This window comes from Sciurus carolinensis, chromosome 5 (assembly GCF_902686445.1).
Source record: "Sciurus carolinensis chromosome 5, mSciCar1.2, whole genome shotgun sequence".
NCBI classification, from domain to species: Eukaryota; Metazoa; Chordata; class Mammalia; order Rodentia; family Sciuridae; genus Sciurus; species Sciurus carolinensis.
The window spans coordinates 142,307,524-142,331,192 of NC_062217.1; the positions used below are offsets into that span (position 1 = coordinate 142,307,524).

At 35.2% G+C, this 23,669-nt stretch overlaps 1 protein-coding gene across 1 annotated transcript in view; it reads left to right on the plus strand.

Annotated features, from left to right (window-relative positions):
* Window positions 1-705: 705 nt before the first annotated feature.
* LOC124984718 (cytochrome P450 2C9-like) overlaps window positions 706-23,669 on the plus strand; it is a 47,110-nt gene continuing 24,146 nt past the window's right edge. The window contains exons 1-5 of the mRNA XM_047552685.1: window positions 706-877; window positions 11,599-11,782; window positions 11,928-12,077; window positions 17,618-17,778; window positions 19,309-19,485. Coding sequence (XP_047408641.1) covers window positions 710-877; window positions 11,599-11,782; window positions 11,928-12,077; window positions 17,618-17,778; window positions 19,309-19,485 — 840 coding nt within the window. The 5' untranslated portion in view covers window positions 706-709. The remainder of the gene's footprint in view (window positions 878-11,598; window positions 11,783-11,927; window positions 12,078-17,617; window positions 17,779-19,308; window positions 19,486-23,669) is intronic.

Below are 23,669 nucleotides of genomic sequence, written 5' to 3' on the forward strand. Positions count from 1 at the left end.
AATCAATTTATGATCTGGTAGTGTCTATTGGTCAATCCAATGACATATTGAATCATGACTACCAAAAGTATTCTATTTCAGTTTGCATATTATTCCTCCTGTGCAGGAAGTCTTGATGTGGTTCCCTCACTTCCATTCACCTCCAAAGCACATGCTGCTTACTTTAATTCAGGGAGTTGTGATGTTAGTTCAATTCCTTAACATATTTAAAAGACTTCATTTCCAAACACAAACTATCTTATTGTTTAATGAAGTATCGCAAGTTCAATATGGCCACATAAAAGTCAGATATAAAGTGACATTTTCTCAAAGTCATGAATTTCCAACTGGTCATCAGTCTGAGAATCCAGAATGTTGAGCAATTTTTCGATCAAATGTGTCATTTTTTTTCTTAATCCTAGTTGCACATGGTTATAACCAGAAGCTGTGTCCTCGTTTATTTGTTTCTTTGCTGTAAATAGTCTGTCCTCTGGTGTATCCCAGAATGGTCAAGGATAGAGATTTGGAAAAGAGAGCAAAAGTTAACAGCAGTTTATTTTTACCTTTATCAGATGATCAGTGTACACTCAGGAGGGATTAGAGTTTTTCTAGTTGACTGATTCAGCACTTTATATGTAAATAAGACATATTCTGAATTATGAGGGAGCACTATAAAAGCTTTACATTGATTGCAAGCTCACATTTGTTTCAGTAAAAAGAGAAGACTTCAATGGATCTAGCTATCATCTTGGTGCTCTGTGTCTCTGGTCTGCTTCTCTTTTCATTGAGGAGACAGAGCTCTGGAGGAGGGAAGCTCCCACCAGGCCCCACTCCTCTCCCAATTCTTGGGAATATCTTGCAGATAGATGCTAAAAACATCGGAAAATCTTTAAGCAATGTAAGTATGCTCATGTTTCTCCAATGGCTGGCAAAGGGTAAGTGAATTTGTTCTTTTTAAAATTAAATATATTAATGGAAGTAAATTATTAAAAGAGATTGCTGCACAGAAAATATTCTTGGTGAATTTGATGTTTCCATTGGTTTTATATGTCTCTCATTGTTAGAAATAGTGAAATTAAGTAGTGCATCTGGAATCAGAGAAACATTTTAAAATATCTTGACATATTAAAATGGCAAAGGTTTGATGTGCCTCTGCTCTTCATTGTTTTATGGCCATTTGCTGTGATTTTTTTGTTGAAGTTAAATAATAATGAAAATGTTTTGCAATTAGAGCATTCATGCAAGATGTTATCTGATACCTGACTTGTAGGTATTTTTCATATCCACCAAAAGTAAACATAACTGCATTGTGCTAAGTGAAAGAAGCCAGATTCAGAAAATCAAGGGGTGGAATGTTTTCTCTCATATGTGGAAGCTAGAGCAATAATGGGGAAAAAAGGGGATATCACAAAGTTATAGGCAATATCACTGGAGAAAGAGATCCAGATAGAGGTAAGGGGGAAAAGAAAGGAGCAGAAATGTGGAATGAATTTAACAATACCATGTTATGTGCCTATTTAAATAAACCACAGGGAATTCCACCTTTATGTACATGTACAATCACAATAAACTAATAAATAAGTGAATGGATGATCAGTAGGAGAGAGGAAAGAGAACTGGAAGAAAGAGCAGGGCAGGGGAAAGGGAGCAAAACCAAGATGAAATTGACTAAATCAAAGTCAACATATGTATGAGTTTGTCAAAATGAACTCAACTACTATGTATAACTGCAATTCTCTAATAAAAGGATACAAATATATAAAATGGTGAACATTTCATTTAGCTGATGGAACCAAACAAAACATTATGCACTCATGAGAAATAAGGTACAATAAGAAATGATAACAAAAAATAGACTTCCCTGAAGAAGCACGTTAAGCTTATGTAAAGAGACAGTTATAGACTGTCAATAAGATGAAGAAATAGCATATCTCAATCTCCATCCCCTTTTACTGAAGAAAAACAATGAGAGAACCATCCACAAGTTAAAAAGCTCAAGAAGACTCAGGAGTCCACCACAGCTACACTATCATGTAAAAATTCAAAAATAACTACTCAAAGTGCTAGGAAAAAATTCATTCCACCTGCTTCTTTCTGTTTCTGTACATTAAAAGTATCATCCACCATGATTTAGCAGGGTGTTTATCATCACCCAATTACACAACAGAATACCAGAACTCATTTTTAATTTCTCCAATCTTCAAATTAGTATCCATAAATCAAAATAAAAATTGTCTCTTCCCTCCCTTTTGTGTACAAAACCCAACCTTGGAGATGACCATTTTGGTTGTTGTTGTTGTTTTTTTGTTTTTTTTTTTTGCATTTGACACTCAAAGCACAGGGGAAAAAATGAATAAATAAATGAGAATACATCATGCTAAGAAGCTCATGCATAGCAAAGGAAACAATCTACAAAATGAAAAGGCATCTAGGGGCAGGGAAAATGTTTATAAAAAAACTATTCAATATAAGATTTGTATCCAAAATAAACAAGATTTAAATGAATAGCAAAAGAGAAAGGAGGTCAAACTAACAAAACCTGGACATATAAACTTTTAAAAAATGGACAAAAGATTATAATAGACATTTTTCCAAAGAAAATATGCAAATGGTCAAGAGATATATGAAAGATGATCACATCCCTTATCATCAAGGAAATGTAACTCAAAGTCACGATGAGATATCACCTTACACCTGTTAGAATTGCTGTTATCAAAGTCAATGCACAACAAGTGTGGGCAAAGATGTAGAGAAGAGGAACTCTTATATGATGTTGGTGGGAATGTATATTGATAGCATTGTTAAAGAAAATACTATGGAGCCTTTTCAAAAAATCACAAACTAGAACTATCATATGATCCCTTAGTCCCATTTCTCAGAGGATATATTCATAGATTAAATCAATATGTTCAAAAGGCATTTGGGGTGAAGGAGGAGGATGGCAGAGCAGAGCTAGAAAATATCCCAAATCTCTCCACAACACAGAAAGAAGACAATGAAGGAACAGCTGACTGTAGATGTGAGTGACAGAATAAATACTCTAATATACAGTATGAAACCATCTAAGACGTGGATACATTTGAAGTTTGGTTACTGGATCTGAAAATAATTCCAAACCTGGGCCATGGTCAGAATGGGGGGAGGGGCAACAGAGAGAGAAAAAATAAGAGGAAAAGCACATAAGCTCACTCCGTTAACAATACGTGGGAAGAAAATCAGACCAAATTAAGATGGGATAGGAGCAACAGGGTCATTAAAGGAGATCAAGTAGTCTAACATAAATCATAGCCAGAATGCCATGCTAGGCCTAGCAACAATTTTGTGAATTGCATAGCAGACCTGTTGCCTGGAAAGAAATTAAATCAACATGACATCTTTACACTTACAGATAGCAACAAATTAAACCAGAGTGAGTACCCCTACAGTGGGATCTCTTAAGAATCTGACTAGAAAGAACTTGTAGGAGATCACTATTAGCCCAAGGTTGCTGAAATCCCTTCCCCCTGATTGGAAACAAGGTGAGTGGGATGCAGCAGACCCCTTCCATGAAGTGCTTGTTTAACCAGCACTCACAATAGCATCCATAGAAACCCAGGCAGGAGACTTAGCAGATGCCACAACTCATGATGAAAAGTGAAAGATCATTTCAACAAAGAGATAAAGATTTAAAAAAAAAACAATTCACTGTGGTGAGAAATGAGAGCTCAGATTCAAGAGTTTTAGTCCTAGACAGAGGATAGGGAAGGCATCCAGATAATGGCCACAGTCAGCAGAAAGTAAGTTATGGCATTTGCCTGTGTCCAGACTAACTTACAGCCACGGTTTGTTGGGTATTTGGATACTGGTGCATAGATGCTGTCTCAGTACCACTCAGCAGAAGCACATGGTGCCTATGGTTCACAAACTGGAGCAATGGAAGCTAGAACCCAAGCAAATAGACTGATTGTCTATACCCAGTAGTAGGGATAGTAATCTGACGAGCTGTGTCAGCTGGGGAGATGCAGCTGAACTACAAATTAACCATGGAGATTTCACAACCACAAGACCTGTGCTTGCAGAGTCACCAGTCTCTCTGTCACTTTGGAATGTATAGTGTGGAGGAGAGCATGCATATGATGCTTCATGGCAATCAGAGCCCTGTATCTTGAGCTCCAGCACCAACAAACACAACATTGCACCTTCCAAGTAGTCTACCTCAGACTCCTGGGTTAACAAATGAGAACAAGCCATCAGGAGGTCCATAGCAAGTCAGGGCATGGTTCCTGTTTCCTCTCAAGGAATACAAAGTCAAAGAATATTGGACATCTAAAAGTCCCAAGTTCTGATGAAATCTAAACCAAGGCTTTTCCCTTTTAGTCCTTATATAATGTTACAGCAATTTTAGTGTATTTAATAACTAATTGCTCAACCTATTCCAGAATTTTGCTACTAGTTTATACCTGGATTAGAGGAATTATGGAGAACAGAATTAACAAGTTTTTAAAATTTTCATAAGATTTTAATAGTATATAATTGCTTTGATTTTAGTAAATAGGGTTTGGTTGCTTCTCTCAAAGTGGTGCAGATACTGGAAATATCAGAGGTCACACATTAAGATAGAGCATCAATACCTTAATATTACCCAGCATGGGATTCTTAAGAAAAAGAAGTTAATACACAGTCCTTTGCATGAAAGATGAAGTAATAACCATCCCTATAGATGAATAAACATAAAGCAGTATGAAAAAGAAAGGAAACAAGCCATCTTCAAACCCCATAACACTTCAACAGCTGACTCATTGACAGCACAACGGAGTGGTGGAGGAAATATCAAAGAAGGAATATAGAAAGTTCATAGTTAAAATGTTCAACAATCTAAAAGAAGATGTAAGGGATAAAATTTGAGACAGACTACAGAAAGTGAAACTAAAGAAAGAGACTACAGAAAGTCATTTCAACAAAAAGATTCTGAAAAAGAACCAAATGGATATCCTGAAAATGAAAGAATCAACAAATCAAATTAAAAATTTGACGGACAGCAATACAAATAGATCACTTTGAAGTTAGATCTTCAGACATCAAAGACAAAGTATATAATTTTGAAAAAATTGACAATAAAGAAAAGATGTTAATAGACCAGAATATTCCAGAAATCTGGTATATCATTGAGAGATCAAATTTAGGGATGATTGGGGGAGATATAGGTTCTGAAGTACAAACTAAAGGAATGTACAAACTTGTCAATGAAATACTACTAGAAACTTCCCAATCTTAGGAATGAGATGGAAATTCAAATACAAGAGGTGCATAGAATTCAAAAGAGGCAAGATCAAAATATAATCCTCTCCAAGATACATTATAATGAAAATTCCTAATGTACTGAATAAGGATAGAATTCTAAAAGTTGCAAGAGAAAAATGGCAGGTCACATTTGAAAGTAAACCAATTCAAATTTCAACTGATTACTCAACCCAGACCCCATATGCCAGGAGGGCTTGGAATAATATATGTTAAGTACTGAAGGAAAGTGGGCACCAACCTAGATTACTATATCCAGAAAAATTACACAACTGAGGATGAAATAAAAACATTCCATGATAAGTACAAATTAAAAGAATTCAAAACTACGAAACTTGCACTATAGAGCATAGTCAATGAAGTATTTCATGTAGAAGAATTGAAAAACAAAGATAAAAGTAGCATAAGAATAAATACTAGAATAGTCAGTTAAAGGAGGATCAAGTCTGAATTAGCATTAGAAATAAATTAAAATGGCAGGAAATAAAATAATCTCTCTGTGACATTGAATATAAATTGTGTAAACTCTCCAATCAAAAGAAATAGATTGGCAGATTGGATTAGAAAGCAAGACCCAACAATATGTTGTATGCAATAGACTCATCTTACACACAAAGACATCCATGGACTGAAATAAAGATGGGAAAGGATACATGATGCAAATTGCAGTCAAAAGCAAGGTAGTTACTCACATATCAAACAAAGGAATTTCAAGTCAAATTAATCAGAAGTAACAAATAAGGTCATTTCATACTAGTTGAGGGAATCATCCAAAAACAAGATATAATTATTATATATATCTATGCCCTAAACATTGGTATACATACAAAATAAATGTTTCTCAATATAAAAAATCAAATAGACCACAATGCTATATGTGATTTCAACACTCCACTCTCATTACTAGCTAGATCATCCAGACATAACTAAATGAAGATTCTTCATAAAAAATACTATTAATCAAATAGACCATATATATATATATATATATATATGTGTGTGTGTGTGTGTGTGTGTGTGTGTGTGTGTGTGCATATGAAATGAATTCACTTTCTTCTCAGTGGCACATGTAACTTTCTCTATAGTAGATCATATTTTTGGGCACAAAGCAAATCTTAGTAAGTTCAAAAACTAGAGATAATTCCTTGTATCCTATCAGATCAAATAGGATGAAATTAGAAATTGATTACAAGATGAAAAAACAGAAATCTTGCTGGGTGCAACAGCACACAAATTTAATCACAGTGGAAAGGATAGCAGAAGAAATCAGGGAGAAATAAAAATTCTCAAAAACAAATGAGAATAGGGATACAATATGTTAAAATCTCTGGGACAGGATGAAAGATGTTCTAAGAGGAAAGCTCATAGCACTGAGATTCAACATTAAATAAAAAAAATATCAAATAAATAATCTAACTTTACAACTCAGGGTCCTGGAAGAAGAAGACACCCCCAAACAGTAGAAGACAGAAAGTATTTAAAATCAGAGCTGGATTCAATGAATGGATTTGAGAATAAAAAATATAAGAATTAATGAAACAAAGAGTTTGTTGTTGGAAAGGATAAACAAGATTGATACACCCTTAGCCGGACTAACCCATAAAAAGAGAGACTATCCAAACTAACAAAATTAGAAATGAAAAAGGAGATATCACCACAGACACTATTGAAATCCAGAGAATTTTTAGAACCTATTTTGAAAATTTATACTCCAAATAGCCAGAAAAAATCTTGAAGTTATTGACAAATTTCTAGAGACATATGACCTACCCAAATTGAATCATGAGATTATAGCTAATTAGAACAGTTTAATATCAGGTAAAGAAGTTGAGTTATCAAAAGTTTTCCAAAAAAAGGGAAAGCGGGACCAGAGGGATTCTCAGCTGAGTACTTCCATACTAAAGAAGAGGTAATACCAATCCTTCTTAAATTATTATCTCAAAGTTGGAGTAAAGATAGCCTTTTAAACAAATGGTGCTGGGATAACTGGATATCCACATGTAGAAGAATAAACATGACCCCTATCTGTCACCCTGCATAAAACTAAACTAAAAGTGGGTCAAAGACCTAAGGAAAACAAGAGAAAACTGCCAATTCAATCTATAATGCCAGAATTACTGTGAACCAAAACCAGAAAAAGACACATCAAAGAAATAAAACTTCAGGTCAATATCCCTGATGAACAGAAATTCAAAAATTCTTAGTGAAATGTTGACAAACCACATTCAAAATCATTTTAAAGGGTTGGGACTGTGACTCAGTGACAGAGTGCTTGCCTAGCATGTGGCACTGGATTCAATCCTTATCACAGCATTAAAAAAATTAAATAAAATGAAAAAGGCATGTTGTTCATCTACAACTACAAAAAATTTTTTTTTTTCAATTAAAAAAAGCACTTTAGAAAGATAGTGTACCATAATCAAGTGGATGTCATTCCGGGGATGCCAGCTTGTTTCAACATACTCAAATCCATAAATGCGATTCAGCACATAAATAGTAAAGGACAAGAATTACATGATTATTTCAATAGATGCAGAGAAAGCATTCGACAAAGTCCAGTATCCATTCATGTTTAAAACACTTTTGAGAAATTTTACACTGTTTACCTCAACACTGTAAAGGTTATTTATGACAAACCCAAAGCCTACATCTGAATGAATGGAGTAAACCTAAATACATTTTCTCTGAAAAGAGGAACAGGAGAAGATGACCATTCTCACCACTCTGATTCAAAATATCTTAGAAATTCTAGCTAGAGCAATCGGACAAAAGATAAAATATAAGGAATAATTATAGGAATGGAGAAGTCAAATTATCATTGTTTGTGGATGACATATCTTACAATCAGAAAACCCAAACAACTTACAAGAAGACTTTTAAAACTGATGAACAAATTTAGTAAATTAGCAGGATACAAGATCAACATAAAATAATCAATCCTTTCCCTATTTTCTAATAAGAAATCTGTTGAAAAAGAAATTAGAAAAACTATCCCATTCACAAAAATCTAAAAAAATACTTGAGAATTAATGTAATGAAGGAGGTGAAGGCTCTCTATAATGAAAAGTATAGGACACTGAAGGAAGGAATTGAAGATCTTAGAAGTTGGAAAGAGCTCCCATGTTAAAGGATAGTCAAAATTAATACTGTCAAAATAGTCAGACTACCAAAAAGTATTGCACAAATTCAATGCAAATCCCATCAAAACACACATGGAATTCTCCACAACACTAGAAAAAAACAGTTCTAAAATTCATTTGGAAGACTAACATACCAAGAATTTCCAAAGCAATCCTGAGCAAGATGAGGAAAGCTGCAGGCATCACAGTACCAGACCCCAATTTTTACTGTAGAATTACAAATACAGCATAGTATTAGCACCAAAACAGACATGAAGACCAGTGGGACAGAGTAGAAAACTCAGAGGCAAACCCACAAAGATACAGTCATCTGACACTTGACAAAAATAGCAAACACATATGTTGGAGAAAATGTAGCCTTTTTAACAAGTGGAGCTGGGATAACTGGATAAAAATATGTAGAAGAATGAAACATGACTGATATCCATCACCCGGCATAAAAAATAAAATAAAGTGGATCAAATACCTAGGTTCTAAACCAGAAAAATCTGAACTAGATAAAAGAAAATATAGGCCTCACATTCCAAAGTGTTGGCAGAGTCATCAACTATGTTAATAAGACTAGAATGCAAGAAATAAAGCCAGAATAGGTAAGTGGGACAGCATCACATTAAAAATTCTCTGCACAGTGAAAGGGATGCGTAAGAGCATGAAGAAAGAGTATACAGAATGGGAGAAGATTTTTGATACCTACTCCTCAGATAGGCATTAACACCCAGAATATAAAAGAACTCGAAAAACATAATGCCAAAAAAAAAAAAAATACTACCACTAATAAATGGGCTAAAGGACTAAACAGACAATTCTCAAAAGAATAAATATAAATGGATAACAAATATATGAAAACAATGTTCAACATCTTTAGCAATAAGGAAAATGTGAAGCAAAACTACATTGAGATTTCATCTCACTCAGATCAGAATGGTCATTATCAAGAATATGAATGAAAATATATTTTGGTGAGGATCCGGGGAAAAGGTAGACCATATATTTGTGAGGCTGAAAATTTTAGTGCAACCATTCTGGAAAGCAGAATGGAGATTCTTCAAAATACTTGACATGGGAAGAGCTTATGAATCAATTATCCAACTCTTCAGTATATAGCCGAATGGTCAGATCAGCATACTATAGAGATGCAGCCACTTCAATGTTTATAGTAGCACAATTCACAATAGTCAAGCTATGTGCCTGTCACCAGTTGAATGATTAAATCAAAGTGGTATATATGCACAATAAAGTATTAGTCATAAAGAAGAATAAAATTATGGTATTTGCCAATAAATTAATGGAACTGGAGAAACTTGTGTGAAGTGAGCCACAAGCAGAAAGTCAAAAGTCAGATGTTTTCTCTGATATGCAGAAGCTAGTGCAAAATAAGGGGAAAAGAAGAAAAGGGTAGAGTCCATGAAAATAGAAAAGAGATGAGTGGGACAGAGGAAGGAGATTAAGGAGAAGGGAGCAGGGATTGGAAAAGGGAAAATGGTTGAATGTTTCTTACCTAACTTTCCTAAGTACATTTATGAATATACTACAATGAATCTCCCCTTCATGTATATCCAGAAGGCACTAATTTTTTAAAAAAAATCTATAAATAAATAAACGATTTATTTACAAATGAAGGGAAAGGAACAGGGAAAGAGAGAAACGAAGGGAAAAGGGTAGTATTGGGGAACAAATTAGAGCAAACCATATTCAGTGCTTGTATAATTATGTCAAAACAAATTCCAATGTTATGTATATCTAGAAGGAACTAATAAAAAAAGAAAAAAGTTATTTGCACTCCATATTAATTGCACCATTATTTGCAATAGTTAAGAAATGATACCAATGTAAGTATTTCATTGATGGCTGAATGGGTAAACCAAATGTGGTTTATATGTAAAATAGAATCTTATTCAGTCTTAAAAAGGAAGAACATCCTACTAATTACAACATGAAATGAACCTGGAACACTTTATGATGAGGGAAAAAGACTGAAAGACCTTTACTACATAATCTCACTTATATGTGGAACCTTACCAAAAAAGAAAAAAAAAAAAACCAACAAAAACCAAAAAGACATGAATGCATAATAATGGAGATCAGAATGGTGGGAATTAGGGGTTGGGATGTGGATGGAAAGCTGAGATATTGATCAAAGGGTACAAACATTCAGTTACAAGGTGAGTAAGTACGCGGACCTAAGGCTCAGCATGCTGACTACAGTAAATAATTATGTATCTTACCACCAAAAATTTGCTAATGTGTTCTCACCTCATGCACACACAGATAATGATAACACTGAGGTGTTGTATATGTTAATTAGTTTGGGTGTGGGTAATTATTTTTCAATGCATACATAAATCAAGAAATCATATTTTATATTCTAAATACATACATTTTATTTTTCAAACATCCTCAAATTTTTTTTTTAAAACTTAAAATTGTCTATTAAAAAAGAAAATTATAGATTGGGAATCTATAAGAGAAGGAAAGAATTAAACATTCAGGGTACACTGAGGGACAACAGGATCCTTGTGGATTCTGCACAGTGCTGCTGTCTGTGTCCCATGAATGCTGTGGGGTGAAAGAAATTCCTCCAGGAGATGCTGCATGGCCTGGCACTGCTCCTTGGTGCTCATTCTCTTGTGTGCTAGTGATACCTGTGGTCTCAACTACAATCAGTGTTAAGATAATCTAGGTTCACTTAAAAATATAGACTTACAGTATTCATCACTGGCTTACTTTATCAGAATTTCTGTGGTATGAACCTTGCTGGTGATACTGAAGAAATCATTTGGATAATGGTGCAAGGGTTGGTGGCACTGGGGGTTGATAAATTGTTCAAACTTCAGACAAAATCAAGGTTCAAATTTAGGTCTTCTGTTTATTAGTTATAGTACTTTGAAAATGAGTTTGTAATTCTCTAACTTGATTTACTTTACATGTAAAACTGGACAGATGAGTCCTCTAAACGAATTGATGTAAGGATTGATTATAGCATAGATGTCAGTTGCCTGAGCCAGGCGTGACACATCATAGACCATCCATAAGTGACAAACATAATTATCATCTGTGAACAAAATTTAGAAATATTTGAAGAGTCATATGCAGAATAAAATATAACAAATACAATAAGAATAATCTGAATAGCAGTCTGAATCATTCAAAATATGTAGGTCATTTCTTTAGCTAATATTTGCATTTTCTTTCCCATTTCCAGTTGTCAAAAGTCTATGGCCCTGTGTTCACTCTCTATTTGGGCATGAAGCCTTCTGTGGTGTTGCATGGATATGAAGCTGTGAAGGAAGCCCTAGTTGATCATGGAGAAGAGTTTTCTGGAAGAGGCAGTTTCCCAGTGGTTGACAGAACAAATACAGGACTTGGGAAGGGTGCATGTGCATCAGGTAGAGGGCAATGATCATGAGGAACAGGAAAAAAAAAAAAAAAAAGACCTGAAGTTCTCCAAAGGCTAAATTTGTGGCTAAAACATGTCAGCTTCCTCTGCATTGCCTGAGATCTCACTCTTTGTTTCTGCTCCCCCTCTCTTAGGAATCATTTTAAGTAATGGAAACAGATGGAAAGAAATAAGGCGCTTTTCAGTCATGACTCTGAGGAGTTTTGGGATGGGGAAGAGGAGCATTGAGGACCTTGTTCAAGAGGAAGCCTGCTGCCTTGTGGAGGAGTTGAGGAAAACCAAGTGTGAGTGATTGATTATCACTGCCTTTACCAGACCGATCTCCTCTCCAGTAAGGTCCATGGATACATTCCACGTAGGGACATTTTGTTCTGGGTCTTGTCTGTCAGCTCTCGTGTGTAGGAAGGATGATTTCAAGCAGAGAGCCAGAGTCTGTGGATCTGTGCTGCCTGTGCATAGGCATGAGTGGGCTGCATGGTGGATGTAAAGGTCATATAATCCTAATCTGACCAGTTGTGTTTCTGTTTTACAATCATTGCATCATGAAGACGAAAGGTTTAGAGTTTCATTTTCTTAAAGAGTTAAAGAGCAGGGTTTCCCCAGGGTACATTTATGAGTTTCCCATTCCACAGCTTTCACCACTGTCCGTTGGACACAGTGGAAACATCAAACTTAGACCCTGTGGAACTGAAGCAAGTGAGGTACGATTAATTGGACTGTGTTTGTTCAGACCTTATTGACTGACATCTCTCAGGGTTTCTTCCAAGGCTGGTGTCTACAATTTCCACCAGTAATTACCCTAATATATGGTTTCTTATTGATTTACCTATTTCCTGGAAAGTCTCATTAATCATGATTGCAGTAATTATTTTACCTCTCCCTTTCTACTGATCTATAAAATGTTTTTCACATTGTTTCTGATTTTCAGCTTGGATCCAGAGTGCTGTTTTTAAATTTCTCTTCCAAACATAATAAAAGGACAGACTAAAAATTAGACTTTGCCAGTGAATAACATAAAGAAATTCCAAAGCTTCTCAAATTGCCCTCCAATTCCTTAGCTAAAATAACTTTTTCTGAAAGCTTAGAACCCTATAAGAATTAAAGGAGCCTGGCAGAGGTGTAGGTCACTCTACGGGTTTACTATTATCCAATGCTGTATTCTTTATTTACACCCTTTTTAGGTTTATTAATTTTTAAATATTATTTTATTATTAACATGTAGCTTTTGTACATATTAATGGCAGTGAGTGTGATACTCCCACACGTGCATACAGCATACACTGATCAAATCCATCCTTTCTTCATCTAATCTTCTCACAACCACCACATACTCTTCCCCATTTCTAGTAATCATTATTTTACCTTCAGATTGATTTTCTTTTTAACACTCATAAATCGGAGGCCAGTGAATACTTGTCTTTCCGTGTCTGTCTTCTTTCACTTACCATAATGTCCTCCAATTCTGTCCACTTTGCTGCCAATGAAAGAATTTAGTTCTTTTTATGGCCTAATATGATTTCATTTCATATTTAGTCAGCTTTTTTACCACTGTGACCAAAAGCCATGACAAGAACAATTTTAAGGAGGAAAAAATTATTTTGGGGCTCATGGTTTCAGAGGTCTCAGTTCACAGATGGCCAGTGTCATTCCTTAGACCCTGTGGTGAGGGAGAACATCATGGTGGAAGTGTGTGGTGGAGGAAAGCATCCTGGGTCATGGCACCAGGAAGGAGAGAGAGAGGGAGAGAGAAGGACTGGGGCACCTAAATCAACAAGGACAAAATATAAAACCCAAAGGCATGCCCCCGGAGACCTGCCCCTCCAGCCACACCTTGCCAGCCTAGAGTTATTGTTACCATCTAAGGGTGTGGATTCATTGTCTCCATTCAGCAAAAAATTGAAGAACAGGACACAGAGATAGCAAGCAAGAAGTAGATTTACTGAAAAAAGACCGAGAGTAAGTTTATTGAAAAGAGACAGAGACACAGAGATAGACTTCTCTGAAGAGAAGGGGCCCCAGAACGGGGTATCCAGTGGGTAGTTTTGACCTGTTCTTTTTATGGTCTCTGGAATTTCCTGCTTTTTCATCTCCTCTCCCTGTCCATGTACTCCTCACTATTATTGACTTGTGTCCGCTCTGTCAATTCATCTGTTTTAGTTTTTCTAAAACTGCTTAGGATCATGAGTATGGAAGCGTCTGTCTGACTGAGTCCCCTGCTTGTGTCCATGAGCATGTTTGTCAACCAGGAAGCTGACCTCATCAGAAGACCCTTCCATTCTCCTTTGTTCTGGCCCTGCCCCCAACCTCCTTACTCACCATCTTTCCCTGGCTGCCTAAGCCCTTCTATATCTCCCTCATTACCACCAAGTTAATCCCTAACAGGGAATTAGTGTACCAATTAGATTAAAGCTTTTATAACCCACCCATTTCATCTCTAAAATGTCTTGCATTGTCTCACACATGAGCTTTTGGGGGACACATAATATCTAAACCATATCATGAATATATACCACATCTTCTTTATCTTCTCATTTGTTGATAAGTATCTATATTAATAACATATTTTAGCTATTATGAGTCATTTCACAATAAAACAGGAGCATGCAGAAATCTATTTGGTGTGTTTATGCCATTTCCTTCACCTATGTACCAGAAGTGGGACACCTGAATCATATGATAGATTAATTCTTTTTTTTTTTTCCTTAGGAAACTCTTTACTCTTCTCCATAAAGGCTATCTTAATGTACTAGATGTATACCTTCAATACGTATAAGGGGTCCTTTTTGTGCATACCTTTCCAATATTTGTTACTTGCTTTTGTTTTTGTGGTAGTGGTGTTGGTATTGGTTTGGGGTTTCTTGTTTTTGTTTTTGTGTTTTGATGATAGCCATTCTAATTGTGGAGAAATTTTATCTATGTAGTTTTGATTTGTATTTCCCTGATGGCTAATGGCATTGAGCATTTAAAAAAAATACATATATTACATACACACACACACACACACACACACACACACACATACACAGATAGATATTGGTCATTTGTATTTCTTCTCTTGAGAGGTGAAAATTAAGATATTTTGCCCATTTTTAATTATTTTGAGTTGTTGTTGCTACTGTTATGTTTTTAGTTCCTTATCAATTCTAGATTTTAATCCTTTATCAAAATTAAAATGAATAACTGGCAAATATATCTCTCTTTCTGTAGAATTTCTCTACACTCTATTGACCATCTCTTGTGTGATGTGTAACAACCATCTCTTGTGTAATGTAAATAGATTGATATAATCTATTTTTCTATTTTGGTTTTTGGAGTTAAACACTAAAAATCATTGTCTATAGCCATTTCTTGAAGTGTTTCCCCTATGTTTTCTGCTAGTGATTCAAGAGTTTCAGGTCTTAAATTAAGGTCTCTGATCCATTTTTGGGTTGAATATTGTATAAGGTGAGAAACAAGGGTCAAGTTTCAACCTTCTGCATGCACCATTTATTGAAGAGGTTCTCCTTTTTCCACTGTATGTTTTGGTAACTTTGTTGGGAATCAATTGGTTATAGATGAACTATTTTTCCTGTGATCTCTATTCTCTAATATTGTTCTAGTTGCCTGTTTTTATGCCAGTTCCATGTTGTTTTGCTCACCGTGGCAGGAATTGTCCCATCTCCAGATTTGTTCCTGTTATAGTTTAGATATTAAGTGTCTCCCCAAAGCTCATGAATGGACAATGCAAAAAAATAATTAGAGGTGAAAATGTAGGGTTATGCATTAATCTCCTGATAGGAGTTGACTGGGTTGTGACTATAGATAGGTAGGGTATGGCTGGGGTGATTGGGGGCTGCCTTTGGTGTATATATTTTGTGAGCTGAGCTTAGACTCTCTCTCTGCTTCCTGATCACCATGTCCAGGACAATATGCTCCACCACACACTTCTTCCCATGATGTTCTGCCTCATGCCTTCAGGAATGGAATCAGTCATCTAAGAACTGAGACCTCTAAAATTGTAAGACTCAAAATAATTTTTTTCCTCCTATAATTGTTTTTGTCAGGTATTTTGGTCACAGTGACAAAGAAAAGTTGACTAAAACATTTCATTTTGCTCAAGATTTTCTGACTATTTAGGGTCTTTTGAGCCTCCACATTAGTTTTATAATTGGTTTTTCCTACTTCTGTGAAGAATATCATTGATATTTCCATGGGGATTGGATCAAATCTGTAATTATTTTGTGTAGTATGAATCTTTTAAAAATATTAATTCTTCTAATACATAAGCATGGGAGATTTTTTAAAATCTTTTTGTGTCTTCTTTAATTTTTTTCAACAGTGGATTTTAGTTTCCATTGTAGAGTTCTTTCACTTCCTTTGTTTTTTATCAAGTCATAAACAAATCTATAGTGGTGAATTTGGATGTATTTTTAAAACTGAAGTTTATTGCTCATCTCATTGTAATTTCATTTTTTTAATATATCTCCACAGTTTCAAAGTGATGAAAAACACTATATAAACAATTTAGAGCAGGAAGAGTTTACTTTGGCTCACAGTTTCACAGGTTCAGTCCATGGTCAGCTGACTTCATGGTTCTGGGCCCAAGATGAGGCAGAGGATCATGGCAGAAGGGCACGGTAGAGAGAAGCATCTCAGGACATGGCAACTAGTAAGCAGACAGAGCTCCACTCACCATGAACAAAATATAAATCCAAAGGCCCACTCCCAGTGACCGAGGTCCTCTACTCACATTTCACCTGCCCAGTTAACACTCAGCTAATCCAGATCGATGAATTAATTCACTGCTTCTGTTACAACTCTCACAAGAAAACCATTTTACCCCTGACATTCCTGAATTATCTCACACATTAACTTTGGGAGCACTATTGATGGTCTAAGCATAACATCTACAAAAAGGAAAAAAAAAACTGTACAATTTTAATTTCTTTACATTTAAAACGATAGGAATGAACATAGTGAGGGTCAACATTTGAATTTATCAAAATGTATTATTCTGTTGGTGAATACAGGCTTCATAAAACTATCCCAGAAGTTCAAAAGAGGGTAGATTGTCAAATAGATTAAATTTAAGGCTATAGGAGATATGGACACTACTTCCCAAGGCGGGAACTTTTATATCCCCTTCTCACTCTGAAATGAAGAAATAAAGAGATTCTATTTATCAATTTAGCATTTTGTTTTGGTTACCTCAGATTTAGTTTAAAATAAAAAAATTTTTTCTCAGTTTTATTTTGACAAACATATGTCATTGGATATGTATGTTTTCCTTATAAAACATGGTTGCTTTCCACTTTTATTCATTTGTTCCATTGTTAAACAAATTCATCCATAGTTGCTCTCTGTTTAGTCTTTCACTCTGCTACTTTTACACATGAATCTTTCAAAAGCTCATATTATATATATATATATTTTTTAAATGGATGTCCCTAACTAATTTTTCTTTCTATATCATTCTTAACTACTTACAGGACTTGATAACAAATATGATTCTTTGCCAATCTTGAATTAGCAGGTGTTTTCGAAAGTGGTCTTTTAAAATGTTTTCCAAAATAAGTGATAATTTGGGTTAGTATGTCTTAAAGATTGGTAGTGATTTGAGTGGAGTATTAGAAAAACCATGTTGAACTAGCTAGAAGGTAATAATTAACTCAGGTCTAAGTTTCAAGAAATATGCTGGTTTAGCATACTGAATATATTCCTGATAAGGGGATTTAAGATAGATATTGCTTAAAGTTTCTAAAATTTCCTTTTCCTATTATCTCAAAGGCATATAGTTACATAAGTATATTTTAATGTTAATTTTTTAATGTTTCCAATTCTTTAGCCTTACCCTGTGATCCTACCCTTATCCTGGGTTGTGCTCCCTGCAATGTGATTAGCTCCATTATCTTCCATAATCGTTTTGATTATAATGATCAGCATTTTCTAAGCTTTATGGAAAAATTAAATGAAAACCTCAAGATTCTGAGCTCACCATGGATCCAGGTTAGACCAAAATTTCTTTTTCTTGAGAAAAAAAAATTATGGTCTTTTCTCAGAAAAGTCACAATTTATAATGGTTCAAGCAATGAAATCAGTCTGTACACCACAGTCCAGTCCAGAGCTTGATGTCATGGAGTGTCAGGAAGAGATGTTTGAGCCCTTTATTTTATGCACAGGAGTATGAATGCCCAGATATAGAGGTGATATAAAAGTGCATTGGCTCTGTGGCAGGTAACCACCAAAGCCAAATTTTCCTAAAATACTTTGGTATCTGAACAAAGAAAGGCCATGACACTCAGAGGACATCCAGGCCCCTGTGGAGAACTTGTCATTCACAGGGGCTGCCCTTCAATCACCACTTAGAAATTTCGTCACTTGACAGAAATATCTTTTTTATTTTTTAATTTTCCTTTCATTCCTTTCTTTTTTTAAAAAATAATTTATTTATTTTGATTGATTATACACAAATGGGGTAAAACTTATTTCTCTGATTGTACATGAAGTAGAGTCATACCATTTGTGTAATTGTACATGTACATAGGGAAATGATGTTTGTCTCAATCTGTTATTTTTCCTTCCCTCACCCCTCCCACCCCTCTTTCCTCTATACAATCCATCCTTCCTCCATTCTTGCCTCCCTCCCACCCCCCATTATGTATTCACTTATCAGAGAGATCATTCATTCATCCTTTTTTTTTGGGGATTGGCTTATCTCACTTAGCATGATATTCTCCAACCTCATCCATTTGCCTGCAAATGCCATAATTTTATTGGCATTTGCAGAAATATCTTTATTTAGGATATTAAGGTGGGAGAATTGATGCTTGCACAAATATTGAGGAAACTCTGAATGAAGAAGGAAAGTTTGATGCTTCAGTTAGGAATTAGCTGACAAGGTATTAGAGCTAATATAATAATTGGATTTTACTGTGTACAACGCCTGAACAAGCACAGTTTTACTGAGCTGGCATGTTCTGTATTCTTCCTAAAAGCCTATTGTGAGATGTTCAGAAATTTCCTAATGACTCTTGTACACAATTGTATTTCATGGTATTTTCAAAGTCCTCCCTGTTCTATAGATAATGTTCTATTTCTGAGGCTACTTTATGCTAGCAACAGCAGAGAACAGCATCATGCTCTTTCTCAGGTTATGCAAATGCCCTTATGCTCCCGTAACATCTGTCCTCATGTACAAAATATAAATTGTGGCAATTCAGGCCAATTTACATTTCCAAATTGTAGGGAAAATTTTGTTTGAAAAAGGGGAGAATTTATGAAAACTTATCTTTGACTCTAAAAATGATGTATGAATATAGGAAATGACTATCATTTCTGATTCCTGGTAAAAGTTCTTCCCTCGATTTTTTCTACAAGCTTGAAAATTATTATAGATGTACAGTAAATATTTCCCCCTCTGGGCGAAAACCTTTTTTTTAAAAAATTTTTAAAGCTACAGTTTCTAAGATGGACTAAGCACAAGATTCATATGTTTTTATTACATGTTTCTCATTTAATGAATATTTTATCTTTTAGGTCTGCAATACTATTCCTGCTCTCATTGATTATTTCCCAGGGAGTCATAAAATATTTCTTAAGAATATTGCTGATATGAAACAGTATTATTTTGAGAAAATAAAGGAACACCAAGAATCCCTGGATATGAACAATCCTCGGGACTTCATTGACTGCTTCCTGATTAAAATGGAAGAGGTAGAATGTGAACAACAGTTCAGTTGTCTGATTGTTTCTGCCTTTTGTGTTTCATTGCTTAATTCTCTGGTTACTAGGGATAGGTAAGTGGCCAGGCAAGACATTCTTAACAAGTACTTTAAGCACACCTTTTCCTTATAGATTTGCATGAATTATCATAGAATAATTAAAATTTAATGTTAAATAACTAGAATTCATGGATCCTCTTCTATAGGTACTAATAATCTACCTGAGCAAATACATAATGTAGATCTAAGGAGGAAAGGAAAAGTTTATAAAAGAATTTTATAACTCTTGTTTTATAACAAAATTGGAGCCATAAAATGCAGATTGAAAATATTACTTATACTCAGTGTATGGGAGAACAAGAAGAAAATACTTGAACTAATTGGACTTACTGCATGTTTTGAGGTTTGAATAGATCTTGACATATATTCAATGAGGGATAGGGTAGGGACTTTCAGTGGGTCAAATGGTCTATGCAGAGATTCGGGAAGTGTGTAATGGCAAAAAGATTAGGTGGGAAGAAAGCCTTAGTTGAGTATAACTAACATGAATTGGACAGAAAAGGAATGGAGATTGGTATTTTCAAGTAACTTATAAGCATGGGTGTCGTTATGAAAAGTTTTGATTTGAGCAGAAAGAACTATAAGCCATAAAAAGAATGAAATTCAGATAATTGTTAGAAGAAATTCTTCAAATCCTGTAGAATGATCTATGTGATGATAGTCCATGCAAGGAGTAGTTGGAAATTTTTCATGTCTTCAGTTTTGAGCTTGATGAGCATCTGGGCCATGGAAGTGGAGATGAGTCTGATAAAATCAGGGTCATATTCTCAGAAATGTAGGAAGAAAATCAGTAAGGCTATGACTTAGAAGTCAATGTAGAAGCACATTTAGAAGAAATCAAACACATAATATTGGAAAAAGAAGAATGTTAATTTGACTAGACTTTGTCAGAGGAGTTCTATGGAGAGTCATTTTAGTAGAGAGAAAAGGATGTAGTCGAAGTATGGGGGCTTGTTTGGCAAATTTTAATATTAAGACCAGACATTCTATTTGAGAAATGTAATTCAGGAGGGTAAAGATTTGGGTGGTAAGTTTAAATAATGATAAGGGGTAAGTGAGAAACTCTATGACAAGGGTCACATAAATATTGTGAAGAAGACTGATGATTATTAAGTACTTACTGAAGTAGCAAGAGGTAGACTCCAGAACACACAGAAAAGAGCCAACTCTAGAGAAGAAAATCCCTTCTTCTTAGTTTACCATTATTTTATTGAACCACTTTGTAGCACTGTGTAGACATGTGTCTCTAGAGTAGAACATGTAGACATGTTCTCTAGAGGAACCGAATCAACAGAAGTATGATTATAAAAAGGGGATTTATTAGATTGACTTACATGACCACAGTGGTCATCTGCAGGTTGGAGAGCTGGAGGAACCAGTTCTGTCTAAGAGGATGAAGCTTCAAAATAAGAGGAAGGAAGGGTGCCACCCCAATCAGAAATGGAAGGTTTCTGGAAACTCCCAGAGAATCACTGGCAGAGTCCACTTGGAAAGGGAAGGATTGGGGGTCTAATGTCTTTAGGCAGTCACAGCAACCATCAAGAACTTGTTCAAGAAGACTCAGGCATGCATTTGCTGCGGCTTCCTTGTTCTTCCAACTTTTATTCCATCTAAGCCACCACCTAGTGGATGGTGCTACCCATGCTTAGGGAGGGTCTCCATTTCAGTTAGCTATCCCACATGCCTATCATTCCTGACACACCCTCACTGACACAACCCAGAAGCCTCCTAATCTTCACCATCTTTAATCCAATCAAGTTGACAATTCAAATTAGCCATTATAACATGATAAATCAGTTATAAGGCCAACATCTCAAGGAGTCAAATATGCTGTAGAAAATGATACTTAAAGCAAACATCTATGCAATTTGAGCTGGACCCTCAAATCATGTGTTCTAAATGGAGTGCATGATGAAGATGAAATAATATGAAGACATGAAGAGGAGAAAAAGCAAGTTACTAATATTCTTAGCCTTCTCTTATTCTAGAGCCATGATTCTTTTCCTTTTTGAGTCCTATTAAGAGTTGGATTAAATGCATGAACACTTTCTGAGAAGAATGAACTTAACATCAGTTCTCCATATTTTACACATATTTAGAGGAGTTCCTTAAACTTTACAAAGGCTCTCATTAATCCCAGGTCAAAGACATGTATGAGATCTTTAGTTTTAGCCAGGTGTAGTGGTGCCATGCCTATAATCCCAGCAACTCAGGAGGTTGAGATAGGAGGATTGTGATTTCAAAGCCAACCTGGTCTCTAAATAAAATATAAAAAAGGGCTGGGGATAGAGCTTAGTGGTTCAGCAGCCCTAGGTTCAATCCCCAGTGCCAAAAAAAGTAACATTTAAGTAACTATTTTTGCAGAACTACTTTTAAAAACAACTTTGTTTTCTTGGTCTATTTTATTTAGAGATTAGCATAATTTGGTTTGACATTTTACTGAGATAGTATACACATATCATTTTACTTACCTACTTGAGGTCTACACTGTTTGCTTTTTTGTATTTTCAGAGTTGTGAAACCACCATCATAATCTCAAAACTTTTTCATCACCCTGGAAAGAAACCTCATACTTTTTATTAGTTATCCTTCGTTTGTCTGCAAATAATTTAATCCTAGGCAACCGCTAATCCATTAATTAATTAATTAATTAATTGTTTTTGTAGATCTTCCTATTCTTGATATTTCATATATGTGATCTTTTGTGCTTGCTTATATGCATTTGATTACACTTATATCAAAATATTTCAAGTTTGGGGATTTCAATTTAAATGGTAATATACTTTTAATTTCAAAGTTCTAATTATTGAAATCTTAGAAGTTCAACAATTTTTTATATCAGAGTTTATACCTAGATGACAATTTATTTCTTCTTTCCCAAGCTAGGTACATCTTACCTACATTCTTTCTTTCTTGCATTATCTAGACTTTTCAATCAAATATTAAAAAGGAGTGGTAAGTGGGGATGTCCTTGCCATGTTCTTGCTTTTATTGGGAAAGCTTTGTTTCTTACCATTACGAACAATGACAACTGCAGATTTTTTTTATGTTTTTACTATTGAAATCATAATTATACATAATACTGGGCATTATTTTGTCATACAAAATTACATTACAAAACATACTAAATGGAATATAATTCACTCCACTTCAGTTCCAACCTTTCTCCTTCTTCTTCCTTTCTTCTCCCCTGTTCCCTTCTTCCACTTTATTTTTCTTCCATTTATTTAGAATGCTTTCTGTTTAAAAAGGCAAGGATCTATAGATAAGGTGAATTTCATGGGGGCATATTCATGTAGATAGCATAATTTGGTCAATTTTATTCCACCATTCCTTTCCCATTCTTTTCCCATTCTTTTCCCATTTCTCCTCCCTCTCCCACAATCCCCTCCTGTTACCCTAATAGCCCTTTCATTTTCATAGGATTTCATCTTTTTTTTCTTTATTTTGGTCTAGCTTCAAAACACGAGGGAGGACATTTGACCCTGTAATTTGTGAGTCTGAAACATTTCATTAAGAATGATATCCTGTTCCATCCATTTACTAGTAAATGCCATAATTTCATTCCATTTTATGGTAAACCTTGAAATACAGGCCTGCTAGATTGGCTGACTTCTTGGTTACCAGACATGTCTTGGTTAAAGCAACTTTTTATAACTGCACTCATATTTATATTTGTTGTAGTCTTACACATATGTGGGTTTCGTTGTGGTTTCAATCTTCTTTCTAAGTGACTAGCTTACTGTGCCAAGTGACGACAAGTATTTGCAAAGACCCTACTTGCTTGAATTAGTAAAGAAGGGGGAAATGTAGGTAACATTCCTCAAGCTTATCTGACAGCAGTCACTGACACCATGGTCTGAGTAAGCCAAACAGTTTGGACAGAGAAACTGAGGTAATGGTAAAGACTCACCATGGAATGAAGGTCTTTGTAGCTGTTGAGACTGAGTTAGGAGCTGAGGGGAGGCCTTGCCCTGTCATGCATCCTAGAAAGCTGTGATGTGAGCTCACCCACGCTGCTTTGCCTCATGCTGTGTGCAGGAGCTTGCCATTCCCCCAGTCCTTTGTCTCAGACCTGTTTCTGGGCAGATTTGCTTAGGCACGCTTGGTTTGTTT